Consider the following 16,864-nt stretch of genomic DNA (forward strand, 5'->3'; position numbering starts at 1 on the left):
AGTCTAAGAGCAGCATTCATAGAAAGCAGCTGGTGAACGAAGATCTAAAGGCCCAATAAAAATAAGGGGTAAGAAGTGGGGGTTGAGGGGTTCCTCATGAGGAGTCTAGTGTAAATGTCCTGATGCAAGGCACTTTGAGACTTTAGGACAATATAAAAGTCCTGCAGTGGGAGATAATTTTAAGTTAGGCCGTATGGTGAGCCAGCCAGTGAGGCTGTGGAAACACTGAACAGGGGCCAGACCCTCAGATGGTGGGTCTCAGAGTTGAGAGACTTAAGCCTGGAATGGAAAACTGCCCTTAACAGTTACTTTGAAACCATGAGTAAACCAGAGAGAAATCTCCACCCGGGGCAGGGATGGAACGTGCCCCGTGCTCCTGTCCCAGTGCAGGTGAACACAGTGCACAACCTAGGTGTTTTATGCACATCATCTCCAAGGAGTGTCTTTGAAATAAAGGTGACAGTAGTCTGAAACTGGAAACTCAGAAGCCAGTGGGCTGATACTCTTTGCTGGGGGACAAGGAGTCAGAGCCCATTCTATTAAAAGGGCATTCGCATTCAGTTTTGTTTTTTTTTTTTTGGTTGTAATTCCGCAAAGTCTACGAGAGGTGTAGATTTTCGGTGACGGTAAAATTAATGACGATAGGGGTTGTTTAGTTTAGATGAAAGGGCAGCTTGGAAGGAAGAAAGAGTTAGTCTTGGAAGCAAATTCTAGAATATTTGAATTTCATTCAGTTGGAAGGAAAATATAATTTTCATATTTGATTTATTGGGGAAATTAAAGATTCTTTGTAAACAGCATTTTGGACTGATTTGGTGTTCCATGTCCTAGAATGCCACATATTCTCTGATATCTCCTGGATTTAAAAATTCCTTCAGGGTGGGTGGTATCGTCTGCAGCCAAAATAATCATAATCATGGTAAAAACAGACATTGTGTAAAGTCTCAATGTGGTCCAGGCGCTGTGCCAGGTGTTTTACATACATTACCTGCATGCCACTAGCCCTGCAAAATAGGGCTTAACAAAGCCACTTCACCTGAGGCTCACAGAGCTTGGTGATGGACCTGAGTTCACACAGCTAATAGGTCACATGGCTGGGACTGGACCTCTGGTCTGAATTTGTCCAGAGCTCGCGCCATTCCACTCCTCCCAGCCTGAGGCTGATCATGAGTCAGTTAATTCACTGTCTTCTACCACTTCAAAATGTATCTTGAGTGATGAAAAGAAGGACTCTGTGACCAAAACACTGGATTGGAATACATACCCACAGCAGTACAAATACGGAAATAAACAAGAGATATGAATAAAGGAGAGAAAGAGATAATGCTCGGTAACAATATGATCATCTGCATGTGCAAAATCAGATACCCTCAAATGATCAGGGGCTTACAAGATTATCTGGCTCTATCCTTCTATGTAGAAAGTAAATATTTTAGAACTACCCTAAGTCTGGCTGGTGAAGAGAAGGAATATATCAGCTGTTTTTCTCTGACAGCGTAACATCTGTCCTGAGGTCCTTAATTTGTGCTGCATTTTCCTAATCTTACATCACTTTCGGGACAGAGACCCATTTTCTCCCGAGATTTGCAATAGGGTAACTGGTCAAATGTTTCTAGGAATATGCGTTTCCCAGGAAGCCTTTAATCAAGAGACAGAAGCTGATATAAGAACCCCCATGAATGAGGACCGAGGAGACGATCACCCCTGAATATAGGAGTTATCCAAAGACTAAGGAGAGTGACCTCAGTTCCGTAGAAGGAGGAGTGCCAGGCTTTGTTAGATGTAGTGAGCACGTTGAGTGAGGAATCATGGAAGGACCCAGCCAGAACAGTGAGGTCCAATAGAGTTGCATCCCTGCTGCCTGTTCTTGGAGGCCCCAATGGACTATGGTCATATGAGGATCACCCTGACTTTCAACTTGGAATTCTTAGGAGAGTAGGATCTTGATGTAAGACAAGCAGCTTCAGGAAAGCAGAGAGTGGAGTTACAGGATTGATCATGTGTCAAGGTGAGGATCTGAATGTGGACTAAGGGTAGCACGCACAGCATAAAAGGAGGCCCCGGGAAAATCTCTGATGCTGTCATCCCCGGGAAGCTCTGGCCATAGATGTCAGGTTGATTTCAGCCTGGAAAGTCTCAGTGAGGTGAGGGTCTCTGTCTAATGGGGTTGGCCTCAGTTTTGCAGAGAGATAGAGACCTGAGCCCTAACAAGAATTCATGTGACGATGCTGAGTGTTATGAGGGGACCCCCAAAAGCAGAGGGGGCCAAATAGAATTCTGTACAGTTCTTAGCCCTGGGAGACCCAGAAGAGCTACTGCTGAGTCATCCCCTCATTCCACCCGAGTGATCTCAGGGAGGGAAGGGCCTCATCTAGCAGGATCAGACTCCAGTTCTGCAGAGGGGGACGTCTTGGCCATAACCAGAGTCAAGATGAGGACCCTCAGTGCTAATGAGGGGGTCTCTCCCCCAAGGAGGGAGGCTCATAGGGTGGCGCCCGTCTTGTCAGGCAGAGATGGTCGGAGCACTGCCCTGACTTCCCCCTACTAGGGCCTCGGGGAGGTGAGGGCTTGGTTCGGAGGCTGGAGGACACGGGACCATAGAGGGAGGGGTCCCGGGCTCTGATAGACGGCACCAGCAGGACGCAGGGACCACTGACCCCTGAACAGTGGGCGTTCCCGCAGAGTCCCGCCCCTGCCGTCAGCCCTCGGAGACCCCACGCAGCGCCGGATGCGGCTCCCCCCGACTTCCGCTTCGGAAGCGAGGAGCCCGACCGGGAGCCGCGGCGTTTGTTCGTCCGAGCGTGGGTTTTCAGGACTCGTCCGGAGCCACGGTGAGGACCTGAATGTAGCCTGAAGGGACCTTCCCTCCCCCCTCCCCCCATAACAGAGGTGACCCCCGCCTCCCGCCCCTGCCTGCCATCAGCAGCGTGGGACCCTGATATGATGTATATGCCAGAGGAGTTGCCGTCTGGAGGGCCTCAGAGAGTGGAGGGCCTTTGTCTAGAGGGGGCGGCTTCTTAGGCAAAGGGTGTAGTCTTGTCCCCAGCAGGTGGAAAGTGGGACCTTCAGAGCTGACGAGGGTCCCTCTTTCCGAAAGGCGTGACTGCACGGGGCCCCCTCCCGCCTTCACTCGCGCGATGCCCTAGAGTAATTCAGGCTGAGAGAACCCCTCATTTCTGCCTGGGGTGGGAAGTGGGGTTGGGGGCTAGGGGACGTTCGGGTAGAGAAAGGCCTTTATGGAAAGGGGGCAGGACTTCCCTGGCGGTCCAGTGGTTAAGACTCCTCGCTTCCACTGCAGGGGGCGCACCTTCGATCCCTGGTGGGGGAACAAAGATCCCACATGCCACATGGTGCGGCCAAAAAGAAAGGGCGGGGGCGTGCACCAAGAGGGTGTTCTGTACGCTAAGTGAAATAAGTCAGACAGAGAAAAACAAATACTGTATGATTTCACTTACATGTGGAAGCTGAAACACAAAACAAATGAACAAACAACAGAACAGAAACAGTTATAGATACAGAGAACAAACGTGGTTGGGGGGAGGAGAGAAATTAGGTGAGGACAATTAAGAGATACAAACTACCAGTTACGAAGTAAATGCGTAAAGGGTGTGAAATGTAAAACAAAGGTAGTTGGATGGATGGATGGATGGATGGATGGATAGATAGATAAGGCAACCCCATTAAGCTTAGGGAGGAGACTTGGCCCTAAAAGAAGCAGAGGTAGGACCATCAGTGTTAGTAAGCAGACCTCTCGTGAAAACAGGGAACTGCACAAATCAGCAGCCCTGCTCTCAGACCTGGGAGTCCCCAGATAAGGTAGCCAGGATGTGGAGCCCCCGACTTCTCTTCTAGCTACTCAAGGAGGTGAGAGCTGCGGTCTGAGGCATGTAGATTCGGGTCAATGGAGGGAGGAATCCCAAACCCTACCCGGACTGGACGCCAGAGTCCTGAATGAGGACTGAGGGAGCCACCAACTCCAGAACAGTGGGGTCGGAGAGTCCCACCCTTGCTGTTACCAGGCGTAGCCGAGCCCCAGATCAGCTTTGGCAGAATGAGGCTCACTCTGACTGTAAGCTCAGGTCCCAGGAAGATGAGGACCTTTTCTGACGGTCATGGACTCAGGTCAGCAGAGGGCAAAGTCCCAGGCAGGGTTCAGAGTCAAGGTGAAGATCCTGAGTGAGGAAATGGAGACTGCTCCATACACAGTGGAGAGAGCTGCATCTCATGCCGCCCCTGCCGTTAGCCCCGGGAGGCCCAGGGCAGAGCTGGCAGGCTCAGGTGCCCCCTAACTTCTGCCTGTGGGGTCTGAGGGAGATGAGGGCCTTGCTTTAAGGGCTGGCTGCCCGGTTCAGCAGAAGAAGGGGAATCCCAGGCCATGATCGATGTCAAGGCACAAATTCTATGTGAGGAATGAGACAACCGACTCCCCCAGAACAGAGGGCACCCCACAAAGTGCCACGTCTGCCTTCACCCTGGAGAGCCAGGTTTAGAGCTCTCAGGCTGAATTGCCCTCTCAGTTTCTCCAAGGGTGGTCTCAGGGACGTCAGGGTTTGGGTCTAATGGGAGAGGCCTCATTCAACATAGGGAAGAAGCCTGGTTCCTAACGAGAGTCAAGGTGGTAACACTGAGTGAACATGAGGGAGCCCCACCCAGAAAGAAGTGAACCCCATAGAATCTCATCCCTACTCTCAGACCTGGGAGGGAGACTCAGGCATGGTGACCTGATGAATATCACTCACGTTTTCCCGGACCATGGCAGGGAGGTGAGGAACCTCCTTGATGGGAGTATGGGCTCAGGTGAGCAGCCGGAGGATTTCCAGGTAATGCCAGGATCCAAGGAGAGGACCCTGAGAATTGAGGGGACCACCTACACCACAATAGTGAGGGCCACAGAATCTCTTCCTGCCTGTCAGCATTGCAAGTCCACACACAGTTGTAGCTAGAGAGACAAGAAAATTTTCTTTCTAGCGGGTCTCGGGGAGTTGGGGGCCTTAGTATGAGGGTATAGACGTCAAGTCAAGACACAGAGGATGTCCAAGTCCTGCTGTGCGTCAGGGTGAGGACACTGAGGGATGATGTAGATGCAGACCCACCCAAAGCAGTGAGGGCCCACAAACTCCCACCCCCCTCAGCCCTGGGAAACCCCAGGTAGAGGTAGCCTGATGTGTCACCCCTCACTTCGGGCCCCAGGGACCCAGGCAGATGTGGGCCTTGATCTGAGGCCAGAAGACTCAGGTGGGCTGAGGGAGGAGCGTAGATGCCGTCTGAGTGAGGGCGAAAGAGGCCAACGATGCCGCAACAGTGGGGTCCCGTGGAGTCCAGCCCCTGCTACCAACCCAGGGAGGGCATGGACGGGGGTGACTGGCAGTGGCTCACCCTTTCTTTCATCTTGGGGATCTCAGGAAGGTGAGAATCTTAATGTAATGCAAGCGAACTCAGATCAGCGGAGGGAGGATTTCCGGGATTTGCCAGGACTCACGGAGAAGATGCTGAGGACTGTGGGGGGAAGTCCACCCCGTGCCAGCGGGGACTGCGCAGAGTCCCTCTCCATTGTCGTTCCTAGAGGCGCCCCCGGGCACAGATGTGAGGCACAAGTGCCCATCAGTTCCCCACTCGGAACTCACAGGGAAGTCAGCATCTTGGTGTGATGGGTCAGCAGAGGGAGGAACCGTAGACCCTCCCCTGAGTGAGAAATGGGGACCGTGATGGAGGACCACACGTTATAGGGCCTCAGCCTGCCTGCTGCAACTTTCAGCCTCTGGAGACTAGGGGCGCTGTGGCCAGATAAGGCCATCGTCACTTCCACTGTTCGGTCTCAGGGAGCTGTGGGCCGTACTGTGAGGAAATGTCCTCAAGTCAAGAGAGAAAGGAGCCCCCAGATCCTCCCAGGGGACCCAGTGGGGACTGTGAATGACGACTGAAGGTAGCACACCCCCCTTCCACCGAATCAAAGGCATAATAAAGAGTCCTGCCCAGGCCTCTGCTCAGACCTTGAAGGCCCAGAGCATGGTTGTCAGGCGGAGGCTCCTCATTTCTTTGTATCATTTCTAAGGGAGACGAGATCCTTTGTCTGAAGGTGCCACACCAGGGGCAGCAGGAGGTGTCCCAGACCCTTGGTGTCGACAAGATGAGGACACTGAATGGTTGAGGACCAACGAGTTCAGGACAGAGCAGGCCCCACAGAAGTGTCAGCGCTGTGCACCCCGACAGTGTCCATGACTCAGTTCCTTCTCGTGGGCCCCAGGGAGCTTTGAGGTGTCACCTTTAGAGCAGCACAGGAAAGAGGTCCCGGCCCTACCAAGAGTCGATGTGACAATCCTGTTTGTGAACGAAAGGGACCCTTGGAACCCAGAGAGGGCCTACCCTACCAGGATCTGTGGTCACCGCCGTCAGCCACAGGCAGGGCTGGCAGGCTGTAGCCTGAGGCTCACTCACTCTCGCTTCTTACACTGGGTTCTCAGGGGACAGGCTGACCAAGAACAAGAGCCTAGTGGTTCCTAGAGCAGTGCCCTCAAGGAAACGTGCAGAGCGGCCTTCTTCAAGTCAGGGTGGGACCTCCCTGCTGAAGGTGCTCACACCCTCTCACCTTCCCTCCCCCAGGTTCCAGCATCACCTGCTCTCCTGCCCACTCTCCCGCTTGCTGTCCCTGCCCATAGTCATGCCTCGGGGGCAGAAGAGTAAGCTCCGTGCCCGCGAGAAGCGCCACCAGGCCCGGAGGGAGACCCAGAATCTCGGGGGTGCTCAGGCCACTGCAGCACAGAGAGAAGAGTCGCCCTCGTGCCCCTCTTCTCCTTCTCAGGGTACTCCCCCGAGCTCCCCTGCTGCTGGCACTCGCCAGGAGCCTCAGGGAGCCCCAGCCACTAGCTCTCATGCTGCAGGGGTTTCAGGCCCAGGATCTGATGTGCGCGCCAAGGGCCCGGTTCAAGCAAGGAAAAGTTCCTCCCGCGCCTCAGCCTCTGGTGAGAGCTTTCAGAGAGATCCTCTGATCAAGAAGATGGGAATGTTGATAGAATTCCTGCTGGAGAAGTATACAGTGGAAGAGCCCATTATAAAGGCAGACTTGCTGAAGCTTGTGAACAAAAGGTACAAGAGGAAGTTCCCTGAGATCCTCAGGAGAGCTGCTGAGTGCGTTCAGCTGGTCTTTGGTCTTGAGTTGAAGGAAGTCAAGCCGGGTGGTGATTCCTATACCCTTGTCAGCAAGCTACATGTCAGCGATGATGGGCGTCAGAGCAGTGGCGGGCGGTTTCGGAAGAATGGGCTTTTGATGCTTGTCCTCGGTGTGATCTTCTTGAATGGCGACTGCGCCTCTGAGGAGGAGATCTGGGAATTCCTGAATGGTTTGGGTGTTTATGTTGGAAGGTGTCACATAATCTTTGGGGAGCCCAGGAAGCTTATCACAGAAGATCTGGTGCAGGAAAAGTACCTGGTGTATCGTCAGGTGTGCGACAGCGATCTCCCGTGCTATGAGCTCCTGTGGGGCCGGAGAGCCCACGCTGAAACCAGCAAGATGAAAGTCCTGGAATTTATGGCCAAGGTGGCTGGTACCGTCCCCAGTGCCTTACCAGATCTCTATGAGGAGGCTCTGAGAGATGAGGAAGAGAGAGCCCGAGCCCGAGCCGCAACCAGGGCTGGTACTCGAGTCAAGGCCAGTGCGCCTTCCAAGGTCATGTCTAGCAGTTCCTCCCACCCTTAGTGAGGTCTGAGGCAGCTTCTTCACTTTGTGTTTGACCAACGCTGCCAACCTTTTCAGTAGTGAGAGGCTAAGCTGGGGCTGGAAAGATCATAATATATATCTTCTTTGTGTTCCTGTTTTACACTAGTATCTTTCAAATGTTTCTTTCACTAGAATGTTTCTTTAGATTCAGAATCCAAGTTTATAAATGACATGGATCACATATTTGTTGTTGTTTATCAGGTTTAAGCGTAAGAGTTTAGGTACTGTGTAGTACCATGTGAAAACTCCTTGCATCTTTCTGGGGTTCTGGACAGAGATAATATGGCATTGGAATAGGAATTTTCTTGGAAATGTGAAAGAATGCTGTGGTTTTAAAATGGATGAAAGCAAAGTAAAGTTTAGTCAAATTTTGGTTTGTCTTATTCACCTTTGTCTTTCTCTTTGTAAAGTTCAAAGATATACACCTAGATGTCCTTAGCTTATTCAAGAATGCCGACAAAATTAGATAGTAATAAGTTACATTCCTCACTCAGTGCCTCATTGATTCCCATCTGTAATTGAGCATCTGCTCTTTGGAAGGTTCTGTGCTGGTAGTGATGATGCTAAGATAAAAAAGACCCTGCACTTGCCTGTAGATGTTGAGAGTATAAGAGCAGCTATTATATAAGGAAGGTGGTGTGATGGAAAAACCCAGTGAGGATGGTGGGGAGAGAGTCCAGATGAGAGCAGTGAAGTATAAATTCTCTTAGCCAGAACACTTTGAGGTTTGGTTATTTTGCAAATCCCTCCTTGGGAGGTAATTTTAAGTTGGCTGCATGGTGGGCTAGATGAGGCTGTGATAATGGTGAGCAGGGGTCCAGTGCTTTTGCCCCAGTGCAGGTGAACACGGTGCCCAAACAAACCAGGTGTTTTATGCAGATTGTCTCCTTTGTGGTGGGATGCTGAGAAGCCCCTGTGCTGGCACTCTGTGCCCTGGGCTGGAGGAGCCCCAGCCCGCTCCATTAATTAGTTATCGGGTTTTTTTAATTGGAGTATAATTGCTTTACAATGTTGTGTTAGTTTCTGCTGTGCAACGAAGTGAATCATCTAAACGTATACATATATCCCCTCCCTGCTGGACTTCCCCCCACCCATCTAGGTGGTCACAGAGCACCAAGCTGAGCTCCCTGTGCTGTACAGCAGGTTCCCACTAGCTGTCTATTTGACACATGGTAGTGTACATAGGTCAATCCTAATCTCCCAATTCATGCCACCCCCCCTTCCCCCGTGTCCACATGTCCATTCTCTATGTCTGCGTCTCTGCTCCTGCCCTGCAAAGAGGTTCAACTGTACCAGTTATCTAGATTCCACATATATGCGTTAATATATGAGATTTGTTTGTCTTGAGTGTAATCTGGCAGAACTCCTAAATGGGCCCAGATTTTGGTGGTGATGAAACACGTGAAAATCGGTTGGGGGGACGGGTTTGGGAGGCAGGGGAATTATTGGTCCTTGACACAAATTCTGTAAGGTTTGATTTGCATCCTGGTGGAACCCCTGCCTCCACAAATGAAACAACATATTCTCTGCTAGGGAAAATGTACTCAGGGTTACTTGCTAAGGAGCACTTTGGTTAATTCATCTTTCTTTGTCCTAGAGGCCTGCATAGTCTCTGACATCTCCTGGATAAAATGAAAAATTCCTAGAGATGAGGGTATCTCTAGGACAGAGAAGACCAGTCTCTTCTGGTATGAAAATAAGCATCATAATAACTGCCATGCATGAAAGACCCAGACATCGCCAGCCACTGTGCCAGGTGCTTTACATATATCACATATGTTCCGACAGTTCTATAAGATGAGGCTTATCAAACCCACTTGGCAGACAAAGAACTTGCAGTATTCTCCGGACTGGTAAAGTGACAGAACCGGGAGTACAGCCCGGTCTGAATTCCTCCAGAGCCCATACTGTTCCACTCCTCCCAGCCTGAGGCAGCCCTTCTGTCTCTTAATCCATTTCTCCTCTCACTGCTCCGTGACGTCTCTCAGGCAATAAGAAAGAGGAACTTGTAGCCAAAATATTAAAAGCAGGCCTAAAGAAGGAAGGTGAACATGAGAATCAGACACCATTTGGGGATTGTCTATGGGCTTCATTTACCTAGGATCCTCCTGCCCCTCGCCCCAGGCTTCCCTGAGAGCTGATTACCCCGGTCCCGGCACGGGGGTCCAGTCCCAGCACTTTGCGGCATCACAGCGCCCTGCCCCTGGGTCTTCCCCAGTGTGCCCTCGTGTCCAGACTGGAAGCTGACCTGCTGGCCAGCTCTTCTCTGCATCTTCCTCTGGAGGCTGCACTCAGCTCCCGGAGGAACGGACAGCCCATATGCCCTGCCCTCCCCTGACTCGGAGCATCCCGACTCCCCGCAGATCCCGTTCGTCACCGTGGACCCCTGGGACAGCAGCTGCCCTTTCCATGTATCTGTTCACTTCAGACAGTGACGTTTACACACCTCCTCATCCCCACTGGGTGCCTCTACCACATTCTCAGTGTTTGCAAACCTGCTGGTGACGAGACTCTGATTTGGTATGGACTCTACAGGGCCTTGGCTTATAACCCCAAGGCTAGGGAGGCCTTGTTTGAAACAACGTGATATTTGCAGTAGGATTTTAATGAAGTGTCTTCTTTGAATCTGGCCACTGAATCCATACACTGATGAGTGAACTTAATTAAGGGGTCCAAAACCAAAGCCTTCTTCCTAAGTGGTAAAGGAGGAGGGACCAAGGAAATCACTGTGTAAACAAACATCTGCTGAGGCTGAATTCCTAAAAACCCATCTTGGAGTCCTTCTTGGAGGTGGAAAATGGTTCTTTGGCAGACATGCTAGCTTTGAATAACAAGGAAAAGTAATTCACCATCCTCCCAGTAATCCTTGTCTGTATCGGTCCCAGGGGAGATGCTGTTTGTTCAATATGCTTAATGGCACCTGTTCGGGTGTTCAGGTATGTTCAGTCAGGTGATGGGTGGCTATGATTTTGACCATGCAACCAGAAGTTAGGAGAAAATTCCCAGCCTACTGAGGTTACACAGGTTATTGCAATTGGCAATGCAGAAAGGTACTGGTGAAAGCCCTCTCTGCTGAGATGTACAGGGTACTTTTGGAAATTAGATGGAATCCTGTATTTGAAAGCATGTCTTACATAGTATGCACAAGAAAAACTTGGTGAATTTCAAGGTAAATTTGGCCTTCTCAGAAACTCCTCCAACTAACTAAGAGGGTTGTTGACATAAGCAATTGCAGTAGTTGCTCTTTATTGAGCACACACTATACACCAGTTTATGGGAGACTGCAAACCTCATCCACATCCTGTCTTGCTCTCCTTGGGTTCCTGGGGAGACTATATTCCCAGTCCACTTGTAATTAGGAAGGGTCACCTCCAGACCAAGGCACGAGGGAGTCAGTACGGCACCTCTGTGCTTTCTCTTCCATTCAGCAGCAAACAGAGAGAGCCCGTGTTGAGGTGTGGAGCCACGCGACGTACATAGCCGGGACCTCGGAGTCATCTGTGAGCGGTGAGCCTCTGCCAACCTTCATCAGATTTTATGTGCACAAGAAACAGACTTTTGTTGTGTTAAGTCATTCAGATATCAGGTTTTCTCTGTTGCATCAGTTAGCAGTTACTTAATCCGAGTGATACACAACTACTATTTCTTCTCTTAGGCTCATTTAAATGTTTTAATGACACAGCTAATCATAGCATATATATTCTTCTTATAAAAACTTCTTACACACATAAATCACAATCTCCCGCCTTACAACATTGCTCGAAAATTCAGCCCCCTTTTCAAAAGTAACCAAAATTAACTGTCTGGTGTGTGTCATTCTGAAGCTGATTTGAGGCTTCTTTGTACATAGATGTGCTACAAAAATATGTTGAATTTTTAAAAACACAGGGGCCACAGTGTACATATTGTTCTGTGACTTGCTCTTGTAACTTAATGGAAGTGAATGCAAGATCTTTCTGTGACAGCTGTAAGACCCACCTCACGTTTTAAAACTGTCATCACCATTAGAAAAGGTCCCAGCCAGCCCTCTGGTCCTAAGCTACAGCGTGAAGTAGAGCCCCTCAGCCAACCTGTAGATCTGTGAGAACAAACAGTTGTTGTGTTACGATGCTACGTTTTGTGGCTCTACATTGGGCAGTGGAAATTTACTAATAAGTACATTAAGGGCTAGCAGTTCATATTTTAATTTTTTTATGTTCTTTGTCTTCCACAGGGAGCACATACTATTCCTAAAAATATTTTTAAGGTTAAGAAAAATAAACTTCAAAAGGCATGGGAAATTCTAATTTCAGACGTTAGGGAAGCCTTTAAAATGGGAAAAATAAGCAAATAATTTACAAAAGAAGAGTGAAGTGACGCATGATTATTTCTCCTACAGAATGAAAACAAAAAGATTACCTATAGACTATTCCCTCTCCAGCTGGTGGATTGATAAAGAGAAATTTTATATCAGAGGATAAGTTCCTGATAGTTCATGAGTTTCAACATAGTTCTGGAGCACGTTTATCTCACACCATCTAGAAAGGCGATATGTAGTACGTAAGAGCGTGAGATTCTGGAACCAGACACCTGGTCTTTCAATCCCAGCGCTACCATTTACTAGTTGTGTAATCTTGGGTAAATTCCGTAACCTCTTTGTGCCTCTTTTCTTATCTGTAAAATTGTGATGGTAATAATACCTAACTATAAGATTATTTTGTGAATTAAGTGTAGGGCATTCAGCACGGTGCCCACGAATTCATAAGCGTTATATATGTGTTATCTATTATTTTATTATCAAAGCATTTTGCTGAGTTTTCATTGAAGGATTAATTGACATTTAATACAGGAAGAATATGGGCCCTATAGATAACCTTAACACTTAAAAACTACAATGTAGAAATACTAACCTCTGAGAGGGAATCTGTCACATCTGTAGTCCCTAAAGCACTATCAGATGATTTCCATTAATATTAATTAGGTCAATAAAAAGTATTAATGTTTAAATACAAGCCATGGTTATCAGAAAAACTTATTAGCCTTAATACTTCACTCCCCATTTGTATAGGATAAATGAGGTAATTCAAAAGAGAGAGATTTTATTTTTTATCATTAGTAAATAGCTAAGCAGTGAAGAACTGAGGAACTCAGCTTTGACCACATCTTGGACTAAGTGAGATTTAAGGATTGTTTGGTATCCAAGGATACCTCTTAATGTAATTTCTGTAAATCTGAGAAGAAAAGAGATTGTGATGATCTCATTTGAGAGTAATATGTGGAAGAAGGACCAGAATACGTTGGAAATGCTGCCTAATCAAAGCATTGTTTTCATGTATATTTTATAGTTTTTAAGTGATTTTTTTAGCTTAATGTTTTGTAGCTGGAACATTTTATGTCATAATTACTAGTCTCATCAGAGATTTCATTTTTATGTATACAAATAGGTGGAATCTATGATTAGATGTGTGCATTTAAGCCAGTTGGACTTCCTTTATTTTACATCAATGTACTTTTGGAATTTGGAATTCTCCTTTTTCAAGTATAATGCATATATATCTGGCACAGCTTCCTGCTTGACTCTATTGTTGTGCCTTATGTAAAATGACATTTAGTTTGCTTCTCATTGATTAGAATCAATAACATAAGTCCTAATTATGTCCTGGAATAATATGCATTTCTAGTCTGGCTGCACTGTAGGTGGTGGGATATGGCCTGGGAAGCTAATCATCCTTTATCATTTCTTTCCACTTGGGAAAGGGCACCCAGAACGCTAAACAATCAACTTCGTAACTAAATATATAGGATAAAGTTGTTTACAAATTGGGGTCTCTTGTACTAAGGGGAAATATTGAGACCACTCTTTTTGCAAAACATAAATGGAGAACTAAGGCAAAGATAATTCAATCAGAATTTATGTCATCACCTCAAGATTTCAAGCCAAACCACAAGGCTAGTACACTGTAATGTGTATATGTGTTGTGATGTCAATGTCCAATTCAAGTTAACTCTACATTTTATTGATCTGATGAGCACATTTGTTTGCTAAAGCCAAAAGACAATGCAGGTTCCCTGTCAGACTGTTATGATTGAGAGACCCCCTAAATTGTTTGGACTTATTGGCTTAATTATTCCACATTTGGGAATCCATGGAAGGGTCTCTGTTCTGGAACACTGATGCATGTGAGACTGTTGTGACTCTTCTCTCCTTTGCAAAATATTCTACTGCCTTGGCTTCTGTATTAGTCAAGATAAGCTAGGTTATGTTAGAGTGTCAAATTAATCCTGAAATCTCAGTGTTTTACCACAACAAAGGTTTATTTCTCAACCACACTACATGTTCAATGGGTATGGGGGAGGGAGGGGCATTTGGGGGTTTTCTCTGGGGCTTACCTATTCACTGAGGCAGGGGAGAGTGGACAGAGAGTCTCTAAAGGGCTCTTCTCTGATTCAGCCAAATCCATCACTACTTCTCCCATTTCATTGGCTGAAACCAGTCATAAATCCTCGGTTAGCCTCAAGGGGTCTGAAAAATGGAGCTTTCCATGTGCCTGAGAAGAAGGAATATAGAATTGGGTTTGGCGAGCACAGCACTGTCTGCTACAGTTTTTAAGACACTGCCCTGTCCTGGTTCTTCTGCCTCTCAATCTGTTTTTTCTCTGCCTCCTCAATGGACTTCTTTTCCGTCACCCCTTGGGGAACTGGTGCTCCCCAAGTTACCATATCCGGTCCACTATTTTTTTTCTCCCCACAACTATCCCCAGGTAACTTCATCCACTCCTCCAGTTCTAACGCAAACTATCTGCTGCTAACTTCCAGATCTATTATCCCAAGCCCTGACCTACCCACAAAGCTTTAAACATAAATCCAACGATGACTGATTCAAGGATATCTCAAACTCAATGTGAAAAAAGATAAACACATTATTTTTTTTTCCCAACCTCATTCGTCCTCTTCCTGTATTCTTTGTCCCAGTTAGTGGCAGCATCGTTATTTCCAAGTCTAGATTCCTCCCTATCATTCCCACCTCTTAATTTTGTACGCCATCTTAGCTAGGCTGTGCTGCACAGTTGTTTAGTCAGTTATCAGTCTAGATGTCCACTGTAAGGTATTTTTTAGATGTGATTAATAGTTACATCTGTAGGCTTTGAGTAAAGCAGATTGCCACCCATAGTGTGACTGGGCCTCGTGCAATCAGTTGAGGGCCCCAAGAACAAGGACTGAGGTTTCCTGAAGGAATTCAGCCTCAAGACTGCAACACAGGGACTTCCCTGGTGGTCCAGTGGCTAAGACTCCGTGCTCCCAATTCCGGGGGCCCCGGTTCGATCCCTGGTCAGGGAACTAGATCCCACATGCATGCTGCAACTAAGAGTTCCCATGCCGCGAGTAAAGATCCCGCATGCCACAACGTGGACCCGGCGCAGCCAAAATAAATATATAAATATTAAAAAAAAAAAAAAAGACTGCAACACAGAAACCCTGCCTGAGTTTCCAGTATGCCTGCCCTGCTATACAGACCTTGGACTCAAGACTGTAACATCTGAGTTTCTAAGCTACTGGCTTGCTCTATGAATTTCAGACTTGCCATATATATATATGTATATATGATCTCTTATTGGTCTGTTTCTTTGAAGAACCCTAACTAATATACCACCATACACAAATGGAAGAGTCCCGCCAAATATCCTTCCTAAACACTTCTTCATCCTCTCTGTCCCTATTTACCAATGGTCTTATTCAGAGCTCTGCGGTTTCCATCCTAGTTAATTGAACTTACAACTCTGATATTGACGAGCATCAATATCTTGAAATTACTTATTTCTTTTCCTGATAGTCATAGTTCTTTGTCCCCTTACTTATTGTTAAACTTTGTTTCTCACAATTCTAGCAGTTCCTTCCTGTGTGCTACTTCTAGGTGATCAGCAAATCTGATTTTTTAGATATCCAGATTTTTTTAGAAGCATATCAAATTAAAATCAAGAGTTTACTTGAGAATCACCTGAATGGTTGTCCTGTGAGTCGAGTGCATTTGTTTTTATACAGGGACACTGGCTGCTCAAAGACCTTGCCTAATTACCTGATCTACTGTAATAGTCCAGCTAGAACCTTTAGACAAATAGAATGCTATTACATTTACTCTTGACCATGCCACGAAATTTTTTAAGTTTATTTTTAACCAGGTGGCCAAGTTACATTAAAATCAGTGGTCTACACTGATCTATCAATTCCTTCACTTTTACTTCTCAACACATCTGTCCATCTTTCTTACTTCTCCACTGAAACTCCTTTCACTACCACCACTAGGAATCTCCTGGGTGATAAATTCATTGGGTACTTTAAAATATAATGTTTATTTTTTCAGCTTTATTAAGGTATAATTGACACATAAGAATTGTATATATTTAAGGTGTACGATGTTTTGTTATATGTAAAATGTCAAAACACTGTGAAATAATCATTACAATCAATCTAATTAACACACTCACCACCTCACATAGCTACTATTTTCTATTTTTAATAAAAATGATATATGTCCACTACAGTACATATGAAATTTTTAAAAAGTTTAATACAGAAATTGAACTATCACCTATAATTCCATCACCTAAAGATAACAATTAACTACTAACAGTTCAGTTGAATCATTATTAATAATTTGATGCATTTTCTTTCAGAAATACATATATTTATGACAGTAATATATATTATAGAATTGCAATAAAGTGCCTGCCATAAAACAGATAGGTATCTTTCTTTTTAAAATAATACTTTGCAAATATATTACTATGTATTATTCTTCTAATATAAGTGATTACTCTGTACATTGATTTGTGCATTTAAAAATTTTATTTATTTATTTATTTAGCTGTGCCTGGTGTTGGTTGTGGCATGCGGGATCTTCATTGGGGCATGCAGGATCTTTAGTTGCAGCATATGGGTTCTTAGTTGTGGCATGTGGAATCTAGTTCCCTGCCCAGGGATTGAACCCAGGCCCCCTGCATTGGGAGTGCAGAGTCTTAGCCAAGGGACCACCAGAGAAGTCCCTGATTTGTGCATTTTATATATAACTTTATGAGTGCAACCATTTCTCTAACTTAAAATTTTTATACAAATTAGAGTCTGTTTTATTGATATGTCTATTGTGACACCAATATAATACTGTTTTAATATTAA

General features: G+C 46.4%; 1 protein-coding gene across 1 annotated transcript; it reads left to right on the forward strand.

Annotated features, from left to right (window-relative positions):
• Positions 1-6,658: 6,658 nt before the first annotated feature.
• On the forward strand, positions 6,659-7,693 carry LOC309977945 (melanoma-associated antigen B4-like; the record flags this gene model as incomplete). The annotated part of the gene is made up of 1 exon (XM_082864321.1): positions 6,659-7,693. One exon carries the CDS (start codon positions 6,659-6,661, stop codon positions 7,691-7,693), a length of 1,035 nt encoding a protein of 344 aa, XP_082720447.1.
• Positions 7,694-16,864: the final 9,171 nt, after the last annotated feature.

This window comes from Leucopleurus acutus, assembly GCF_964270905.1.
Source record: "Leucopleurus acutus genome assembly, chromosome: X".
Classification (NCBI taxonomy): domain Eukaryota; kingdom Metazoa; phylum Chordata; class Mammalia; order Artiodactyla; family Delphinidae; genus Leucopleurus; species Leucopleurus acutus.